Source organism: Hetaerina americana, unplaced genomic scaffold (genome assembly GCF_022747635.1).
Source record: "Hetaerina americana unplaced genomic scaffold, ioHetAmer1.1.p SCAF_38, whole genome shotgun sequence".
Lineage (NCBI taxonomy): Eukaryota > Metazoa > Arthropoda > Insecta > Odonata > Calopterygidae > Hetaerina > Hetaerina americana.
Window position 1 is genome coordinate 3,180,190 of NW_027286963.1, and position 21,718 is coordinate 3,201,907.

The following is a 21,718-nucleotide window of genomic DNA, read 5'->3' on the forward strand; positions in this document are numbered from 1 at the left end:
ATGCGAGGTGAGATGGAAGGATAGCTGGGATTACTGGAGTGATAGTTATAGAATATTTTACCGCGGCGGGGACGAGAGCAAACGAGGGGTTGTCATATTAAAGAGGTTGGAAGAAGCGTAGTAAACATAGACAAGCAATTGATAGAATATTACTAGTGAACTGACGAACTTGATCATTGTTCAGGTATACATGCCACGTAGCAACCATACAGAGGAAGAGGTCGATAGGATATACAATCAGTTAGAGGACATAATCGCGTGTGTTCCTGCTGGGAAATGTTTGATATTGATGGGGGATTGGAATGCGATGGTAGGTGAAGGAAGAGATGGTGACGAGGTCGGGGACTACAGTTTAGGCACGAGGAATGACCGCGGGGAGAAAGCAGTTGAGTTCTGCAGGAGACAGGGGTTAGTCGTCACCAACACTTGGTTTAGACACCACAAAAGACGCAGGTATACATGGAAAATGCCAGGTGACTCAGAAAGGTATCGGCTAGATTATATTCTGGTTAGACACAGGTTTAGGAACAGTGTGATAAATTCGCACAGCTTCCCGGGAGCGGATGCGGACTCTGACCACAATTTAGTTGAAATGTAATGAAATAATTGACTTTGTAATTCATTACATTTCAATATGTTATGCAAATTCCACAAAGTTACACCTGAGACAACAAAAAAACACAATTTAGTTGTTATGAAATGTAGCGTCCGTTTCAAAAAGATAAGGCAGGGGCGGCGGGTTAGAAAATGGAATGTAGAAGCATTAAAAGGATTGACAAGGAAGGAGTATCAGCAGGCTGTGTGGAGAATCGTGGATGAGGGTTAAGAGCTGAGTACTATCGAGGAAAAATGGGAATACCTCAAAAAATGGATATCGAAAGCCGCAAATGATACTATAGAAACCGTAAATGGGAAAATATGGGAAAAGGACAGGAAGACCATGGATAATGAATGAGAATATTGGAAAAATAGATAAGAGAAGAAAATGGAAGAATATAAACATAGAATAAGGCAAAAGAATTACAAAGAGTTAAATAATTAGTTGAGAAGGGTCACGAATAAAGCAAAAGAAGCATGGTGGAAGACGCAGTGCGAGGATATAGAACGTTTGCAGAGTAAGGGTGAAATTGGTGCACTTTACAAGAAGATTAAAACACTAATGGGAACTAAGATGGGAAGATCTGTGTTTGGAGTTACAGATAAATGGATAAGGTAATTGTTGAAATAGAAAAGATCCAAGAGAGATGGAAGGAATATATACCAGAACTGTACCATAAAGAACTGATACCAACAAGCTTAGACATAGAAAGGGAATATGGCATAGATGAAGACAGGTCCAGGCATACTCGACGATGAGATAGAAAGGGCATTAAGGGAAATGGAATCAAATGAGGCCATGTGGGTGGACAACATTCCTGTATAGCTACTAAAATGTTTAGGGGAATGTGGGAGGAAGAGTCTATATGGACTGATTCGTAGTATCTATGAGGAGGGAATCTGGCCAGAAGACTTTGTGAGATCAGTGGTAAATACTATTTTGAAAAAGGTAAAGGCTACATCATGTGAGGACTATGGAACAATAAGTTTGATATCCCATGCAGCTAAAGTTGTTCTCAGGATCATAAACAAAAGGATAGAGAGTAGGGCAAATGATTACTTAGGGGATGATCAGTTTTGGTTTAGGAAGGGGAGAGGTACGCGTGATGCCATTGCAGTAATGAGATTATTAATCGAGAGGAATATAGAACACAACCAGGAGGTATTTGCCGGTTTCGTAGATTTCGAAAAAGCGTTTGATAGAGTGAATTGGGAAAAACTAATGAGTATATTGCAGAAAATAGGAATAGATTGGAGGGAAAGGAGGCTAATCCGCAACCTGTACAGGTCTCAGACTGCTCAGGTGCGGGTGGGAAACGGGGAGTCAGGATGGGCAGTGTTAGGAAGGGGTGTAAGGCAGGGTTGCCCATTATCACCGTTGCTGTTCAACCTGTATGCAGAGGAAATGATCAAAGAGGCATGGGAAGAACTCGAGGTAGGAATGAAAGTGGGCGGGGAATTCGTTAAATCAGGTAGGTTCGCTAATGATTAAGCTCTAGTTTGTCAGTCAACCAAGGGGTTGCAAGCATTGCTGAGTGAATTGGAAATTCAGTGCGACAGGTAAGGTGTGAGAATCAATATTAATAAAACAAAGGTTATTCGATTTTCGAGAAAGAAAAAGGCTAAGCTTAACATTAAAATAGGAGGGCAAAAACTAGAGCAGGTAGAACAGTTTACATATCTCGGAAGTGTTTTGGACCAACGTGGTCAAAGTAGTAGGGACGTAAGGATAAGAATTGCTCTAGGCAAAGAGGATTTCACAAGGAGGAGGGAGTTGATGATAGGGACATTGAGCAAGGATATTAAGAAAAGACATGTGAAAACTTTGATATGGAGCGTAGCTATGTACGGTGCAGAAAGGTGGGTATTGAAGCAGGAGGATAGATGTAGACTGGAGGCTTTTGAAATGTGGGTTTGGAGAAGAATGGAGAAGGTGAAATGGACAGAGAAGAAAACAAATGAGGAAGTACCTGGTATGATGGGCGAAGAGAGGGGTTTGTTGCGAGCAATCCTATGGAGGCAGGAAAAATGGATGAGGGGCGTATTGATCGGTAGTGGGATGTTGAAGACTAGATCTTCCTGGGAAACCATAACCGGCTCATGGAAAGTAACTGTACCCCCCACCCTGATGTAAGAATTTCACACACTGTTGGGCTTAGTACTGGGTAAACTCTTCCATCACCTGCCAAACTGGTCTTTTGATTAATTACTGTATATATGGTATGATTTCCGCTCATATATGCATACATATATATGAATGGAGCACAATTCATTTAATATTTCATGGAAATAAGCTTAATTGGAAACTTGTTCTAAATTTGCTCTCATAGATTTATTTGAGTGTTAGTACTTAAAGGTGATCTCCAACTTTATGTTCCCACTTGCGTACACATGAGAGCATCCTGAATTACTGTGTTTATTAACACTTTTATGTTTGCAAAGTGCATTCAATTTCTAAGGTCATTTGTTTTTTCTTACCACTAAGTTGGTACTACTCCTCTTCTTACTTAATCTAATCTCCATGTGTATGTAGGCATTTTTCCCAACGTAGAAATTGGCAACTAAGAAAGCTTTGTAGAATGTATCCTGTTATGCCGGCTAAAAAAACCAGCTGGTTTGAGGCCTCAAGGCTATTTGAGTTTATAGCCACGTTATTGCATGGGCATTTTTCTTTTTCTGTCATGCATCCACAAATGAACATTTTATACACACAACCATTACACCATTAACACTTTTTGTCTGTCATTCAATTACCTTGAATTTCTTAAGGTGTTGAAACATGCAGGTGTAAATAACGGAAGATAAAACGGCTGCTCTTTTGCTCTATACGATGCCATATTAAATATTGAAAATGATTCTCGCACTATCGGAACTAATATGAGCCCTAAGCACTCTACGGTGCAGCCATTTATGTTTCACATGTGTACTGATTGTTAGCATATATTAAGCTTGACCACATTTTCCTGTCTATCCTGCCTCAGGAGGGAAACTTAGAACTTGAATGCACGTCGTATTTAAATAGAATAAAAGTTTGAAGGTTTAATTGTGTGAGACCTTTGAGTTACTGGGTGTCATAGATGGGTGTATGATGTGAAAGCATGAACATATCTGATTACAGGGACAGCAAGCAGAGTGCTAGTCTCCTTTTCGCTCTTGACCAATGTGCCAAAGCTCATTGCCGTAACTTCAGGGGACAGCACAATGAACTTCATCTTTGGATTGAAATTTATCAGTATCAGCTGGATTGTGTTTGGACACACTTTCTACAGTAAAAGTATACTGCCTCTTACAAATCCCAATTATATTGGTCAGGTAATAAAATAACCTTGCTAATAGCCTATATTTATGTGTGTGTACGTATGTGTATACATGTATGTAGATATATATCTCTACATACATGCATACATTTCTACACATGTGTTTGTATGTATATATATGTATTTGTGAATTTTCTATAGAGTTTTCCGTCTCTGTATCATTGCGCTAAATATGTCAAATGTGTATCCATTTTTCCATATTCTCTGCATATTATACTCACTTCATGAAGATGTACATTATTAGCAGTTTTTTTAAGCAATCATCTGTGGCAGTGGAAATATTTTTTAATGATTGAGACGTTGCATTACTGTTTTGTGGTGCAGCGTATGTTACAAAAATGTGGTTATTTATTATATACATATACTATATGTGGAGATTATGCAATCAAAAAAGATGAAATAAAATTTTGTTTGAGAGCATAGTTTTTTGATGGACAGAGTAATTAAAACACAGGTGCAATTCAGGGGCATTAATGTGTAGAATTTCATGAAAAATGGCTTGTTTAATAATAATTAATTTCATGGATATTATCCTTATTTTTGCTATTTATCTTGTCAATGCCTCAGCCCTTTTGAAAGATGGATCACCCATTCTAATTATTTTAATGTACTTCTTATGATCCTTTGCAACTAAACAACATTTCTGTAGCATATGTTGCAATGTTGTTGAATTGCCTTCCGACAACTTTGATTATTTCTTTAAACTATGTAAATATTTGCTCGTAATGATGGTGTTGGGGCAAAAAGAATCAATCTCTGTCTCTTTTCACTTGAAATCTTGGCAAAGAAATACTTTTTTCTTTTAAATTTGATGTTTTTTAAGACTTGCTAATTTAAAACCCATAACACAAGTTACCAAATCATCATAAAAACATAGAAATAATTAGACAGAAATGTTTAATAGCAAATACTTGTACAAGGTATGTTGAAAGAGTGAGCAAAGTAAAAGAAATGTCAATAAGCATTTTGTTTTATGTTTTAGATTGACTTGTGTACCTTCTTTTTTCAGTTTTCAAAGGAATGGATGAGGATGCTGGTCTTAAATGAATCTATAGCCGTGGATACCTTCTTTCTTATTTCCGGATTACTTTTGGCTATTATGTTTCTTCGGGAGCAAGAAAGTGGCCTTCCCTTTAACCCCATATTGTTTTACCTACACAGAATTTTACGGTGAGAATAGATTAAATAAATATACTTTATATTTTTCATTTTTTTCATTAAGTCATCTAGCCTTAGTGTAAGAGCTCCAATTTAATTTTTATGAGGGAAGTTTTAATTAAAATCAGAATAATCCCCTCACAAAATACTTAAGTAAACTCAATGGAGGGTATTTTTAATGAACTAGTCTTGTTAGAAAAACTTGTTGCCTGGCATTGCTTCCATGTTAGTGGCTGCAAAGTCATGAAGGATGTCACTCAATGCGACTTCAAAGTACATGCAGATGGAGTAAGCATGTGTTTTCTAGGTGTATTCCTGCAGAAAAGATGCTTTCTGGTTTATTCTTTGATGGAAATAGCAAGGATAATTTTTAGGAATCTCTAATTCTTTGGGTGGTGACTTTTCCCAACATTAAAATCCTAATGTGGGGCAATTAATTTAAAATTAGTTCAAAAGTGTTATTGGGTCTTTATTGATTTAACTGATGGATGAATTTTAGTTCTATGTAATTTTCCACTTAAATTTTTTTATTGACATTTATTGTTATTTTTCCTCACTCTGCATAATTAATGTTGCTTAAATATGTGAGATATGCTTTACAAAATGCAAGAAACTTAAAAACAGGGATTTTTTTAAGGGTAGAGCCAAAGGGTAGGGCTTTTTACTAAAGATTTTTATTAATGACTTTTGGATTTCATTGCTATTTGCTTTGCTATATGGAAAAAAGAAATGCACTGCAAGAGAAACAAATGCTGAAGCTCTAGGTATGGTAGGGGGAGAGACTGCTTTTGGGTGATATTTGAAGAAGGCAGGATAAATGACTGTGTGAGATCATGAGAGTCCATGGGATGCTGAAGGCTGTTATGTAGAGGGTAGAATGCTGGAAAAGCAATGAAGAGGGAGGAAAAGAAAAAGTATCTTGAATGGAGTTAACTGGAGGTATAAAGTATGCAGAGCTAAATAATTATTTAATGTAGTATGCAGTAATGGATATAAGGATATTTTTCTTTGTGATATTAAGGGCTTAGTAGTAATAGTAATTTTTAGGGGAGGCAATCGACAGTTGAGGTGATTTGTGCCATTGGGGATAAAGAGGAAAGGATGAAGGGCTGAGAGAAACCTGGCATTGGCATCAGCCTACTCTTAACAAAAGGCACCAAGGGGTCTGCTGCTTAACCCATCCGACAGATGGCATACTCACTCAGTGTTCTCCAGGAAGCACCTCATGTAGGAAGCAGGACACCACTGAAAAATATTTGCCTTCTTCAGCCGCTGTACCATCTTGATCCCCTTTGGGATTGTAAAATAATACTCTAAAAGAAAGATATTAGGAGCTAATTAGGTGATGATTTTGTTTCCTTTCAAAGAAGCAGTGTAAACCCACTTTTAATCTACTTGACATCATGAATTCATAGATATGTTTATAAATGTCTCTGTAATGTCAAAGAAAAACTTGACCCCTTTGAAACTAGAATTAAAAGTTTTAAGTATCTAAATCATTACCGGAATGAAGATAACCTAGGTTTGCCACAGTGTAGGTTATAAGAAACAAAATGACATTCAGCATTTTAAAAAATGTATTCAAGTATGCCTTGTGAGAGAGATGCATTGGAGCAGTTTGAACTCCCACAGATGGGTGTTTTTCCTGGGTGTGAGCCAGGAAAGGTCCCAAGAACATCGCCCTCATGTGTGAATGTGCAAGAGCACAGTTACCTTAAAAGAGAAGCTTGAATGAATTCAAGCAGCAGGCCATATGTACTGGGTTTTTTTCATATCCTATGACAGTTTTAGTCGGAGGTGATACTCAATGGCAAATAAATCATGCATGGGATGATTAAGAATAACTACATAAAACCTCATCGCCTCAGCCAGTATCTTCCTAGTGATGGTTCCTTTGATGGAAAAATTATAATAAATATTTTTGTGAAATTTTCCCTCTCCACAATGTTCTTGATAGCATCAGGGTAGTACAAGTCTTTGATGAGGTAAAAATGTTGTAGATGAGGATAAGCAACTCTCGGGGTCATTTTGTCCTGGTTACTGTTACTTTTTTTGGATTTGCCTACCAACCTAGGGTAGGTTTCTGATAGCCCTGGTCGTTGTACACTGCTATACTTCTACACACTAACTAACACGCAATATATCATCAGACCTCAGACTATATATTACAATAATTAATTCTTTAGCTCTTTATACTTTATACCTACTATAGTTCTATTGCATGAAGTCACTCACTGCAATACTTTTATGTGCTAACTAACATTGCACAAAAGATCATTAGACCTCAGACTATGTATTACAGTGATTAATTCTTTAGCCATTGATAATTTATACCTCCTATACTTCAATTGAATGAATTCCATCGAAAATATCTTATTCTTTTACTCCACCCACCTCACTTTCCCAACATTCTACTCTATTGCTGTCTTCAGCCTCCCGTTATCCAGCCTTTTATGAGTTTCTCTAAAAGCATGGTCTCTCCTCCATTTCCATGCCTAAAACTTTGTCTGTTTCCCTTTCCGCCCATTTTATTTTCTCAATTCTTCTCCATACTCATGTCTCCAAAGCCTTCAATCTAAGCTTATCTTCTTGCCTCAATGACCTATTTTCCGACCTATACAAAACTACCCACCACATTAAAATCAGCATTACTCTTTTCTTAAAATCTTCACTTATGCCACCTGTCATCAACTCTTACCTCTTTGTTAACGCTTCTTTACCTCATGCAATTCTTCTCTTAAATACCCCACCACTCTGTCCAAATTTGTCCAAAAAATATTTGTTACTAACATCTAATATTTTAAATTCTTTGAAACATGGATTAAATATATTTGTTTTACATGAGTATATTAGATTAAATTACATGATTAATGCATAATTTCTATGGCAGTTATCTTCTTGACTTTCATGTTGTCAAAATTAAATTCACATATACCATAATAAAAAGAAAGTTGTAAATAATCATGATAATACATGGGTGGAGTATGCAAAACTCATGTATTTCTTTGAAAGCAAGCAATATTATAAAAACTTTTTAAGTTCTAGCGGATGACAGGTGGAGTTGAAAAAAAACATCATCCTTGAGCATAAAAATTTTTTTTGTGAAGAAGTAATTGGATAGCATATAACTTTTTGATTATTTTCATGACCAATCACATTTTCAGCACAATTACCATCGTAATTTCAAATTTTTGTTTTGATCATTCAACTGTTTTGCATAATTATCATTTTTATTTTTTCTCTACCCAGTCTCACGCCTCCGTATGCAATAGTGATATTTTTCTATGCCACATTATTTTATCGCCTTGGATCTGGACCTGTGTGGGACATACTCATTGGTAACAACACAAACATGTGCAGAATAAATTGGTGGACAAATATTCTTTACGTGAATAACTACGTGAACATTAATCAACCAGTAAGTACAAAGTTCATTCTGTCCCAACGCTAATAATAACTCTATTTGGTAGTCAAGAGCCATTATTTTGTTAAACTGTAATTCATATTTTGAGGTAAAAATTTTTATTCAGACTAATGATTAATGCAAAGTATATAAAATATATTGTGTAAAAATTATATAAAATAAGTACAGCACAGTCATTTTATGAACTTAAGGACCTGCTTAACTACAAGGTCTGTAAGGAGGTGGTTATTAGTAGTCGTGGCTGTTATGCCTTTCGTACCACACCAAAATTTTGAAAGTTCTTGCATGTATTTATGGCCATATAACCTACATGTTAATTAATAATATTTTACTAGACTTTTTTTTTTAGTATTCATGTCAGGTCATTATTTTAAATATAATATGAAAAATGTGTCATACCTCACAATATTTTCCCATATTATGTTTTTTATGTATTTTAGTTAATCAGATATTTCTACGTATATATTATAGCATTACATGCTGAGGTGTGTTCTGTTTTTTTATGATTATATCTAAAATAGTTATCTAGTATCATCACACGATAAAAATAATTTTAACAAATTTTAATTGATGCCACTAATTAATGGCAATGATTTAGAGTGAAGAGCTAAAGGTTTTAGCTACTTAATTTCTTTACTCTGCTGTACTGAGTGCAGTGGAAGGATGGGAAGGTTCAAATGCACAAAAAATATAATAATCAGATAGTTCAGTCAATTATTGCCTCCCATTAAAAAATCTTGATTGTAATGAAGATGCATTCTTTTTTTCAGTGCATGGACCACTCATGGTATTTGGCTGTTGATACTCAGTTCTATTTGGTGTCTCCGATTTTTCTGTTCCTGATGTACAAATATCGACGTTTCCGTCTGTATTTATTCCCTATAATCGTACTTATAGCTGTGTTAGTACCCTTTATCATCACGGCAGACATGAAGTTACCAGGAGCTATATTTTTCAACAGGTAAGGATGCAAATATTTCTTGATGGAAATTGTTTTCAGAAGATTTTATTTCGTACCAAATTGAGGATTTGGTATTCCAACATGTTGGGTAAATAAGTAAACTTTATAGACTACATAAATCACTTCTCTTCATATTTGAAAATAATGGGGGCTAACTCAAGGTATTGGAACTGACCAGGGCTTGCCAAGCTGGGGAGGTGGGCTGGTGGAGTGGTAAGGTGTTTAAGATACAAATTGAAATGTAAATGAAAGATTTTGGGAGGTGAGGATCAAATAATAAATTGATCCATGAATATTTAGAAAGATGAAAACTGTGTGTAATAATGTTTAACGTAAACTACTTTGTTAGTTTATAATAAAGTATTAAAGGAGGAAGCAATTGAGGGATAATATTCCATACTATTATCTAATTATATATTAAATTATTATTAAGATTAACTGCATTATTATTAAGACCTGTAGTCAAGATAGGCTCTCAATGAATCCCCAACATAATCAGTGTGCGTGCAAATGACAGTTGAAACAGTTGATTGACAGTTCATTAATCCTTTCACGAGTACTTTTGTTGTACTCCATCCCTTGGAATGTATGCAAGTGTCACGGACCTTCCAAGGGAAGGAATTTATTTAAAATACGTAATGTGTCATCACAGCCGCTGCTTTATGATAATTGGCAGGATTTTCAGAGTGATTCCCATTCTTTTTATCTCAAAAGTAAAGATGAGGAAGTTTAATGGAACCAGTTTCAAAGGGGAAATTTTCATCCTAATGATTAGGCAACCAAAAGTGGTCCTTTGTGTGTTTGGTTCAGGGTTGCCATGGACCCCTGGTGGTCGACCCTTTTTTTTTGTCTCTATCTTTGCTTCCTTCCGCTGTTAAAAAGGCATGTCACTATTAGAGACACCAAAAAAACCCTGCTGTTACTGCTATGTATTCAAATCATATCCTGAAAGCTGCCACAGGGGCTCATGGCAGGGTCTGTTAGTTTAGCTGCCTACTGGATATTGGAATCTGAAAACCCGAAAAACCTTTGAAGTAGTTTGATGTCGCAATGTTCAGGGTATATTATTGAAATTGTTTAATCAGTGTTACAAAAGTAGCAGTATTTTACAGGCATATTTTATAACTCTTAAGTTTCTACATTTGAATCACATCTCTCAAAATATGCATTTCTATGCCATACTTCTAAATGATTATAAATCAGTTGAGCAGGTTTCTTTTGATTCTTTGGAACGAGAAAAAAATAAAGTATGCAGAGTTGAAATCAGAATGCCAGTGAAATGGGTCAGTAAAAAAGTACATTTGTTCATTTTGTCGATAACTTTCTTAATATGATCTATATCCCTTCAATAAAATGAACAATTAGAATTATTTTGATGCTGCCAAAAAAAGAATAAAGCATTGATTACTATAAAATATGTGTAAACAAATTCACCTTTAGGCAGAAACACTGCATAGTTACACCTTTGATCTGGTGCATTGGCATCATACTGTGTGCAGCGAATGGCATCTAGTTTTGACTCTGCAGAGGATTAACAATTTTCAATAAGTAATGTGAATGTTGAAAAAATGATGTTCTTCCATGAAAACTTAACCTCTAATGTTTTTGCTAGTGAATTTTACGTACAAATATTCTAAAAAAGTAGTGCAAAAATCTTGGTTGGAAAAAATTATCTTAAAGGATAAGATTTAGTCCCTCTGTGCCATCATTATTTGTGTATCATTTATTGTATTATTTCTGAGCCATGGAGTCTGTAATCAGAGTTCCTCCTGAGTTTCTCATTGCCAAAGCATTTCAGCAACTGCATGCCATTCTCTCGTTGTTCATGGCAATGTTTGGTTAAGTGAACCAGGTTTATCTTTGTATCTCATTTTATTTAGAAATTCAGTGCTTTTGTAGTGGATTTGTAATGTTTCAGTAAAAAAATAAGTAGCTTCAGGAGTGGAAGATTATGTAGCACATTGAAACTGTCAGAAATGAATACTATATTAATTAGTGGAAACTTGCAATAATTTGTCAATAATGTTGTTTAGGAATATTTCTGTTGAGATCTTTAACTTCCATGTATTCACACCTCTATTTAAAACTATTCATCAGAATAAATATCCATTATGCATTTGGTGAAGCCATCTGTCTTCATGGTGAGATGCCCTGAAGCTATATATATATATTACAATACACAGTAACACACAATATAGAAACACAAAAAAAGAAGAACACTCACATGTCATTTCTTGATATTTCGACGGAGCCACTCCGTCTTCATCTGAAGATATAGAAGTGAGTAGTCACTTCTATATCTTCAGTAGCTGGGTATCTTTCTCTCTGTTCCTTGTGATAAGAGCATAGTTGATATAATTTAAGAAGAGGTCCATTTATTTATTTATTACTGAACAGATACCATATTGTTGCTGGTTAATCTAGAATTACCTACTCTAATATGAAATAAATAAGTCTTGGAAACTGTTTGATTTGATTGGACTTGAAAATGAGATAAATTTCCTCATTTTCTCCCTTGGCACACCAAATGTATTCCATTCCTTGACTTTTGAAAGTATGCACCGAGATTTTGAAATAAGTTTCAATCCCTGTAAACTTTTCTGCTCCAGTCCTATTGAGGTCTGGTCATAGCACTTTGGTAAGGACCACTTTGACTGTCCTTGCATATTCACCTCTTGTTTTAATACTGCATATTGTTCCATTGTGTTTTCTTATGCCAATGATTTTTCTTTAAAATTTTAATGGGTATATCAACAACTTACCTCATTACCGCTAGCAAAAAAAAGTTTAAATTACAATTAATCTCTTCTTTAATAAATGTTGGGTCATGTTTCCATGTACCAACCAACTATTTGAGGTTATCTAATAATTTAAGTGAATGATCATAAAATATCATCTTAGTTAGTTCCGGTAATAATACATAATGTTGCCAGTTTTGACCGTTGTCTCTTGAAAGATGTACATTCCATATTTAGCCTCTGCTTCTCACCAATTACAGCTTAATACACTCGTTTGAGATGGTGTGAATTCGTTGTTGATTCTACAATCATAATAAAACCATTGAAAGTATAGTAAAAAAGATTTCAATGTCAGTATAATAGTTGACAATACTTCTATAAAATACATTTATTTTTTGATGTTATATTTCTAAGCACTTATAATTTTTTGAATTCCCTTCATGTTCCTTAAATGCGATAAACCACTCTTATAAAATAAATCTCTACTCACTCTCAAATTGTGCAATATTTTTCTTCCTAGGCACCCAGAGGATGTGGTTGGTGTATTTACTAACGTGTACACAAGGGCTTATGCAAGAGCAGGGCCCTACTTAGTTGGAATGGGCCTTGGGTTCTTCCTCCATAAATACAAGGAGAAAAAGGTGGTTATTCCAAAGGTACGATCTTTAAATAAATCAATAAATGGTATTATGCCATATCAGTGGAGATTATTTATGGATTTTCTGCTATATATAAATATATATATATATATATATATATATGTATATATATATATATATATGTATATATATGTATATATATATATATATATATATATATATATATATGTATATATATGTATATATATATATATATATGTATATATATGTATATATATATATATGTATATATATGTATATATATGTATATATATGTATATATATGTATATATATGTATATATATATATATATATATATATATATATATATATATATATATGTATATATATATATATATGTATATATATATATATATGTATATATATGTATATATATATATATATGTATATATATGTATATATATGTATATATATATATATATATGTATATATATGTATATATATATATATATATATATATATATATATATATATGTATATATATATATATATATGTATATATATGTATATATATATATATATATGTGTATATATATATATATATGTATATGTATATATATGTATATGTATATATATGTATATGTATATGTATATATATGTATATGTATATGTATATATATGTATATATGTATATGTATATGTATATATATGTATCTATGTATATGTATATATATGTATCTATGTATATGTATATATATATATATATATGTATCTATGTATATGTATATATATATATATATGTATATATGTATATGTATATATATCTCAATCTATGGCATTATGATAGAAGTGAATAATTAATCAAATCACTTTCTCTAGTGTTCTTTAAAAGTATTAATTTGATATTTTCTTTCTTTTTTTACTTGTGTAGTATTTAGTAGCTGTAGGATGGATGCTTTCCATTACCTCCTGCCTTGCCGTCATATTTGGCGTGTATGGCTTAATGCAGTTGGACCATCCGTACAACGTGTGGGAATCGTCTTTCTATGCCGGGCTTCACCGAACAGTTTGGGCAGTAGGGGTTGGTTGGGTCATTTTTGCCTGCTGCCATGGTTATGCTGGTTAGTGCATAACCAAATATATACTTTTGATATATTTATTAATGATCCAGAATCTCTTTTCATAACTTTAGCAAGATAATTATCAGAAAATTACCTTGTATATTTTGTTGGATCTAAATATATCTTTCAATTTTAAGTTTAAATGCAGTGTACCTGGGTACAAAGTAAAATTTAGTCCAATTTTCAATGGTTTGTGAAATCCTGCATTAATATCTCACTGTAAAAGTATTTCGTTATGTAAAGGTGTCCCTTGGGATCTTTCGAGAACATGGATGAGTATTCAAATTGAAAGAACATTGAAAGAATGGTGTTCCAATTCATGCTTATTGCAGTGTATTGCATTTTTTCATAATACATTAATATCATTCATATTATGCCTTATTTGAAATAATTTTATTTCTGAGAATTATATATAAAACATCCAATATTCTGATGGTTGACATCCGAATAGTGAGCATCTTTATATTTTAATCTTTTCAAAGAGTTCAAAAATAAAACATACATGACCTCTTTTATCTTCCATTTTGTTTAGTCGATTCCTGCCAGTATTTAATGGTTGATCTCTTTAATTTTCATAGGTCCAGTGAACACCATACTCTCTTGGAAACTGTTGACACCATTGGGAAGGCTCACCTATTGTATATATCTCATTCATTACATAGTCATTTTATACTTCGCTGGTTCGACTCGAGCTACTGTTTACTTCAGCATTAATGAAGTAGTAAGTAATATCCACATTAATTTTCTTGCAATTTATTTTTTTGTATCACAATAATTGTGACTTTTTACTCCCTAAAGTTAAATACACTAAATGTTTAATGTCACACCTCACAAACTTTCAAAATGTTTCATTCAGTTTTTGCATATCAACCATCGGCTGTATGAAATATGATTAATCATCTTTGTAAGATATTCATGTGGAAAATTATTACCTAGGTCATTGTTTTATAGCCTTTCAAAACTGTGAACAGAAAGAAATAATATTACATGGAGTTGGAGTAGAATTTTTCATTTCCCACCAACGGACTGAAAGAATAACACCCACCTCATTTTCCTGCATGAAATTTCAAAATGAAAATTCACCTGGTGTGAAAGTATGAGGTTTAATCGCTTGTGCAGGCAAGAACAATTTTTTCTAATTTTCTAATCAATTTTCTAATCACATGTAATTGAATATTTTTTTAAGCCATTTTCTTTTGAACAGCCTGCCACATTCTTCTTTTGAGAAAAGATTAAAACCAATCTTGTCTAAAGACATAAGACTAATGCAACTCTTGTTGTAATAAAATTTGATTCATTTGATGGCAAATCGGAACTAACACCCAATGGGTTCTTGACTTCTACCTTGTCAATTCATCTTCGCAGGTGAGGGACTTCTTTGGGAACCTCATCATTGCCATATTCGTCGCCACTGCACTCAGCCTCGTCTTTGAGTCTCCGTTCATCGGAATCTCTAAGGCTTTCGTCAAGCGAGGTGAGTACATTAACAGTATTAACTCCATGGTCAATGGTAATGTATGTTTATTTGCTGGCGATGTAGTTATTTATGGAGATATCTGTAATCCTGAGGATAGAGTACCCTAAGCACATGACCTTAAGGGAGTGCCACATTGGTGAGACTCTTGGCACTTAGAATACAACTGAAAAAAGTGTGTAGTGATGCATTTATGGAATGAGAGCAATTCCCTTTTGAATGCTATCTGCATCAGGAATACCGAAATGGAATGTGCTGACTCTATTAAATACTTAGGAGCTACCCTCACTCACGACCTCTGCTGGGTGAAACATATTCATGAAATATGTGGACAAGCTTACAATAATTAGGATTTATTAGGATAGTATGGAGAAAATGTGATGAAAAGGTTACAGGGAAATGTTATCTTTTGCTAGTTGATTCTCATATGAAATATGATGATAGTATATGGGATCTCCATGAAATTAGATTGATTGCCAAATTGGGTTGCATGCAGAATAGAGGAGCTAGATTTGTACGACATTGTTATGATGAGTGAGTAGCATATTAAAATTATTAGAGTAGCTAGATTAGGAATCACTCACAGAGCGAAGTTTAAATTACAAATTAAATCTCTGACATAAATTGGAAGGATTTTTCTTCAGTGATGATGTTGAAAATTTAGTATTTTTAACCCCATTATATTACCCTTGGAGAGATCATGTAAATAAAATTAGAGAAATCAGGTGTAGAACCAATAGGTTGAAGATACATTTTTTCCATGGATAACAAATGATCATAATAATGTTGTTCAACGGCACCAGGGGGAAAAGTATTTTGGGTTAAAAGTAGGCTGGTGTGTCATAAACCCTTGCCACTTACACCAGCAGTGGTTTGCAGGGTACTCTGTGTATGTGTATGTGAATTTGTGTGTATCTACTTGGATGACATGGTAAAATTTACCATCACTGGAGTAGATGTTTTAGTTAGTAAATTTAAAGCAGGAAGGAGAGCTCTAAATCCCTTTATTTGTGCCAAAAGCACCCAATTATTGAACTTAAAATATTAACTCCTGTACTCTTCCATCATCCCTTCTACTGTAAAAATCTCTAGTCCAATTTAGGATTTCTTCCTTATATCCTCTCACCTTACCCAATAACAAGTCCAGCAAAACCTCGCCCACTGTTTCAATCAAAGTGCCAGATAGTTCCACGGCATGTCATAGTTTGATATTTTGCCATTTTGTTTGTCTCTTCTGGAAAGGTCACAATTTTTACCATTCCTTGAAATCAAATTTCTTTGTTTTTACCATATTGATACAGCATTAATGACAAATTTAATCTACAGTGAAACATTTTTCAGTCCTCTAATAAGTTTCTCTTTGTGAAAACTAAAGTTACATTCTATCCATTCTTGACGAATTTAGATACAGCCTTTTGACTTGTTTATTCCTTTTTCTTTGACAAAACTCCAACATCAATAGCAATATCCCTCCTGATTAAAGCCAGTGAGCTACATTAATATGGAGAATTCATCAACAAAAACCAACAAGTCCAAACAAACTAGTACTTCACATGCCCCAAAACATAAGTCCAGTACACACCTTGCGGTAAGGCCCTAAAAAATTCAACCTTTGACCAACATTCAATTATACGTGTATTAGACATGTTAGAATAGTGTCTTAATCACAATACCACCCTTGGGAGTCCATGAATGATGAGGAGGATAAACATAGGGCAGCCGATTGATGTTCTGAAACTCTTTAAGTCGAAGATGGGACTTATATTACTCAGAAAATTAAGGGGCTTTATAGTGATAACGGTGCTTGTAGCTTATGTTGAACTTGACGAAAATTTCTGGTAATTCACATCATTGGAGTTGGACTGAATTTTATGCTTTTAAAAATTTTATCTGAGCTTCTTTGAATGAACTTGAATTTGACTTCACCATACGTAAATTTTTCGAAATAAACAGTACGGATTCTTACTATAGATCTGATTTATATGAAGAAGAGGCTATTCTTGTTCTTGGTGTTATTTGGAAATAGTATAAAAATATTTGGTTGGAATATATTAAGCATAAACAAAAATAAATTTTTTTCCCTTTTTTGTGAACTTTTTCAGTGAATAGAATGACATTACCGCATCATGCCATTAGATGAACTTGGCAAGCTACGATTAGCTTTCATGAATAATGATGACAGGAAATTTCAAATAGAAGACATTACCAATTTTTGTGTAGGTAATGGAAATGACTCTCGTTGTTTTCCAAGAAAAGAAGCTTACTTATTTCTTGGTTGATTGAAAGAGAAAAGGTGGTAAACTGGAAAATTATTTACATACCTATTCTTGGAGGGTTAATGCTTAATACCATCAGAAGCAATTATTGTTTTATATTGCTTTCCCGATGGAAGGTAACTTGAATGGAACAAAATGTTCTTTCTCATGTGCTTTGTTATTATCAAGGCTGAGAATAAAGCATTGACAAAAAGGTCTCTCAGGTTCCCATAAGTTTTGGTAAGAAAAAATGTTAAGTTATATTTTTAGTTGCCATTTTGTTCAAATATATAATGGACAGTTGCACCAGAAAAATGATCTTCCCTTTTGAGATTTCTGTTTTCTGGTAAAGATGAAAATTGTTTAGGTCTAACTATAATGAAAAATCACTCTCTCTGTATATTGTATGAATAATTTTTGGAAAAACGACATAGACTTCACACTCTCCAATGCCTCGATGGCAATTATTGACCTCTTCCACCAATCTTACGAAAAAAATCCAGCTGCTTTCTAATGTGAATCCATTCAGCAGATAGATTGGATATCTTCTGTGGTGCACCTCACACTATGTCGAATCGTGGTGTAAAAACTATATACCTCGAATCGTTATGTGAAAGTACATTACAGCAGTATACTCACAAAAGTAGCGAAAAAGCTAACAACCAAGATTATGCTTTGTTTGGACCCAAATTGTTTCGTAGTATTGCATGAAAAAGACAAAAAAATTGTGGACGTGACGGAAGGGATGTGAGTTTGGAAACGAAACAGAGATGGCCATTCTGTGAATTTGTGTGACTGTTAGACTGGGGTGTTCGTTTGTCGGTCTGATTGATCGAAGTACAATCAACTTAATTTATTTTCACCATTCATTAATCAAGAAGGTGAAGGTTGTTCCGTTGATTTTGCGCTTTAGATTGTGGAAGATTTTAAAGCTTTTTCAAGATTGGGATAATGATGATGAATTTAAAGAGTCCTGCAAGTTCCTTGAAGATGAAAACGAGTCAATTAGGAAGATTGATTATTTTTTGCTATCGATCAGAATAGACTCGATATAAATATATTGTATCTTGATCGATGTATAATTGATATAAATCAAAATGGACTTAATCATGATCGAAATGGACTCGATCTCAATCGAAATAGACTCGATCTCGATCGCAGAGGGACCATAGAAATTCAGTGCATGGGTTTCTCTGTGATGTTCTGCACTGACATCTCCCGTTTCCTTCCTCCGGACAGAGACCAAGGCGCCGAGATCCGTTATCCCAAAGGAATGCGTGGATGTGCTGCAGTCAAACCAGACACTTGATGTGGACTTCCCCTCAGCTCGTGGTGAATTTTCCGTGGAAGAGGGTTCGGGGAACAGCTCGGAGGAGATAGTGTGCGCGGAAGGAGACGAGTCTCCAATCCAGCACGCGTACAGCAACAGTGCCTATGAGGTGACGCCGTGAACTGTTCAAGTTTGGAATGGGTGTGTGCGTGCGCGATCATACACGTGTGTGCTTGCGTGGTTCCAGTGTCATCGGTGTCTACTTGCGATGTGTGTTGTACACTATCATCGACTCAGATAATGTAACGCGATTTCCTGGTAGCGCAAATTTCTGAGAAAAAATGAACCCTCGACTAATTTTGACACACGCAGCCATAAGCACCTTTGTCTTGGACAGGCAGCATCGAACATGAGAGACAGTATTACAGCCTGCCGGGCCCAGAGCACGGTCCACCGGCAGAGGAGGGAAATGAATGATTGCGATGAGATTTCCCTAGTGTGTATTGATTAATTGAAACTGTGATTTTATTGTTGTTTTCGACGATATTGCAAAGGACATGAGTTCACAATATCACCCAAATTTGGGGATTTTGTTTTCTTTTACTGATTTCATGCTGTGCACGAAGTGTTTTATATTTACTAAATTATATATATATATATTTTTTTAGCATTAAAGTTTTTTATCGTGAATGAATTTTAGGGCTGTGACTCAGTTGTTTGATTCGTTTATCAATTTCCTCCATACTTGGACATAATTGTAAATGGTATGCCGAAAGTACAATTAACTTTTAGGGTTCGGCATGGATCTGTTTCGATAAATAATTTTATTTCTCCTCAATATAAGGAATTGATGCCCTTGAAATGTTGGCTATCATTTTGAAAACCTGTTTCTCAATCCTTTCTTTTACGTAATTGAAATTCAACGTGGTCAAATGTCACGCGATGACATGCTGAGCAGCTCCACATTTATCATTTGAAGGAGTGCCCTTGGTTTGATTGCCGGAGTACCGTGTGCCTCACTAGAGTACTATCACTGTCATCACTAAAGTATCAGTTTTTCAGTATCTTTGAAATTAATCATGACCAACCTAAAATAAACGCTCCAAATATCTTAATCAGTCATGGTCAAACTAAGGATCCGGCTATAAAGCTCCTCCACAGACTGTGTAGGCTTGGTAGTATACTCTGTTTAAATGGAATCAATGTTTTTATATGCATGCCGAAGAGCGTTCTGTTTTGAAGATGTTCATGTGCGATTGGGAAATGGAGAGCCCGGATGGGCAGTGTTAGGAAGGTCTAAGGCAGGGTTGTCCATCATCACCGGTGCTATTCAACGTACGTATGGAGGAAATGATCGAGAAGCATTGGAGGAACTGGAGATAGGAATGAGGGTCAGTAGGGAATTTATGTGAAATCAGATTTGCTGATGACCAAGCTTTCGTTTGTCAGTCAGTCAAGGGATTGCAACCATTGCTGAGTGAATTAGAAATTCATTTCGATAGATATGGTATGAGAATAAATATAAATTAAGCGAAGGTTATGCGGTTTTCCAGAAATATGGAAGTCAAGTGGACGGAAATGAAAACAAAAGAGGAAGAACTAGGCATGGTGGGCGAAGAGGGGGTGTTGGGAGAAATCCTAAGGGGACAGAAAAAAATGGATGCAAAGCATATTGGTGAGCAGTGGTATGTGAAAGACTGTAACAGAGGGGCGAGTGTAAGGTTAACAAGGAAAGGGCAGGAATAGTATAGGGATGTTGGACTGGATGAAGGGAGGAAAGAAGAATACAGAGATAAAGAGGGGCCAAAAGTAGAGTGGGATTTTGGGTTAATTTGTTCGGAGAAACGCATATTTATTTGGGAGTTGTATACGAGTTCATCCAAAACCTACCTTGACCGGTAGATAACCTAATAATAATATTTTATATCATGTTGATAAGTTACTTGACCGGTATTCATTTTAAACATATATCTTGTGTATATTTGTGATAAACATGTTCTCATGTGTTAAGGACTCAAGTAAATAAAATTTAACTCTTCCAAACGATGTTTATCAAGTTTTAATCAATCGATATTTATTTCGATTATTTCAATGTATCGATAGTGTCGACAATTATTAGTGAGATTTTGTGTAGGTTCCGAAATTTACCGCGTCATTGCGGCGATTAAGTATTGCCCCAATGGTACTGTTGTATGTGTTTGCTTTTACCGTTATAATGCAACAATCGGGCGGTATTAGCGGCAGAAGCTGTTGCGATTAATAAGTCATAAATGTGAAGTTATGGCTTTGGCTGCATGTTGTTTGGGAAGTTGTATGGCAGTAATGGCAATGAATTTCATAATTCGACTTAGTACTCGTAGTTTTAAATCACGTCTCAAATAATATTTTATTTTTTTTCAAATGGCTATAAATGCCTCTACTCTCGCTTGCATTTGTCGGCCGTTGATTTTTTTAAAAATCGATATTTTTTATTTAAAGGTCAAAATATGCAAGATTATGTACAATGGTATCATTTAAGTAAAATTGGAAAGAGGAAACCTCGCAAGTAGGAAATTAAAAGCCCCGTCAGTAGAGATTTCCTTCAGTTGTTGGATAATATTCACAATATCTTACTATTTACCCTAAATGAACATATACGTCTCTGTGGTTGTGAATTATAATGCTTCTGTTCGATATGGTTTTATTTTGTTTTACGGCGGGTGGTGTACTAACATCCCCCCCTCTACAATACCCCGCAAGGCCGTTACACGACCTCGCGGGGTATTGTATAGATGTACTCGTAGATGTAGAAATATCCGGCGTGC

The 21,718-nt window shown here is 34.7% G+C and overlaps 1 protein-coding gene across 1 annotated transcript in view; it reads left to right on the forward strand.

Annotated features, from left to right (window-relative positions):
• Nucleotides 1-19,527, forward strand: part of LOC139691553 (O-acyltransferase like protein-like) — a 48,277-nt gene extending 28,750 nt beyond the window's left edge. The window contains exons 5-13 of the mRNA XM_071589426.1: nt 3,716-3,909; nt 4,924-5,084; nt 8,322-8,490; nt 9,267-9,457; nt 12,716-12,851; nt 13,726-13,915; nt 14,494-14,636; nt 15,281-15,389; nt 18,884-19,527. Of these exons, the coding sequence (XP_071445527.1) occupies nt 3,716-3,909; nt 4,924-5,084; nt 8,322-8,490; nt 9,267-9,457; nt 12,716-12,851; nt 13,726-13,915; nt 14,494-14,636; nt 15,281-15,389; nt 18,884-19,095 (1,505 nt within the window). The 3' untranslated portion in view covers nt 19,096-19,527. The remainder of the gene's footprint in view (nt 1-3,715; nt 3,910-4,923; nt 5,085-8,321; nt 8,491-9,266; nt 9,458-12,715; nt 12,852-13,725; nt 13,916-14,493; nt 14,637-15,280; nt 15,390-18,883) is intronic.
• Nucleotides 19,528-21,718: the final 2,191 nt, after the last annotated feature.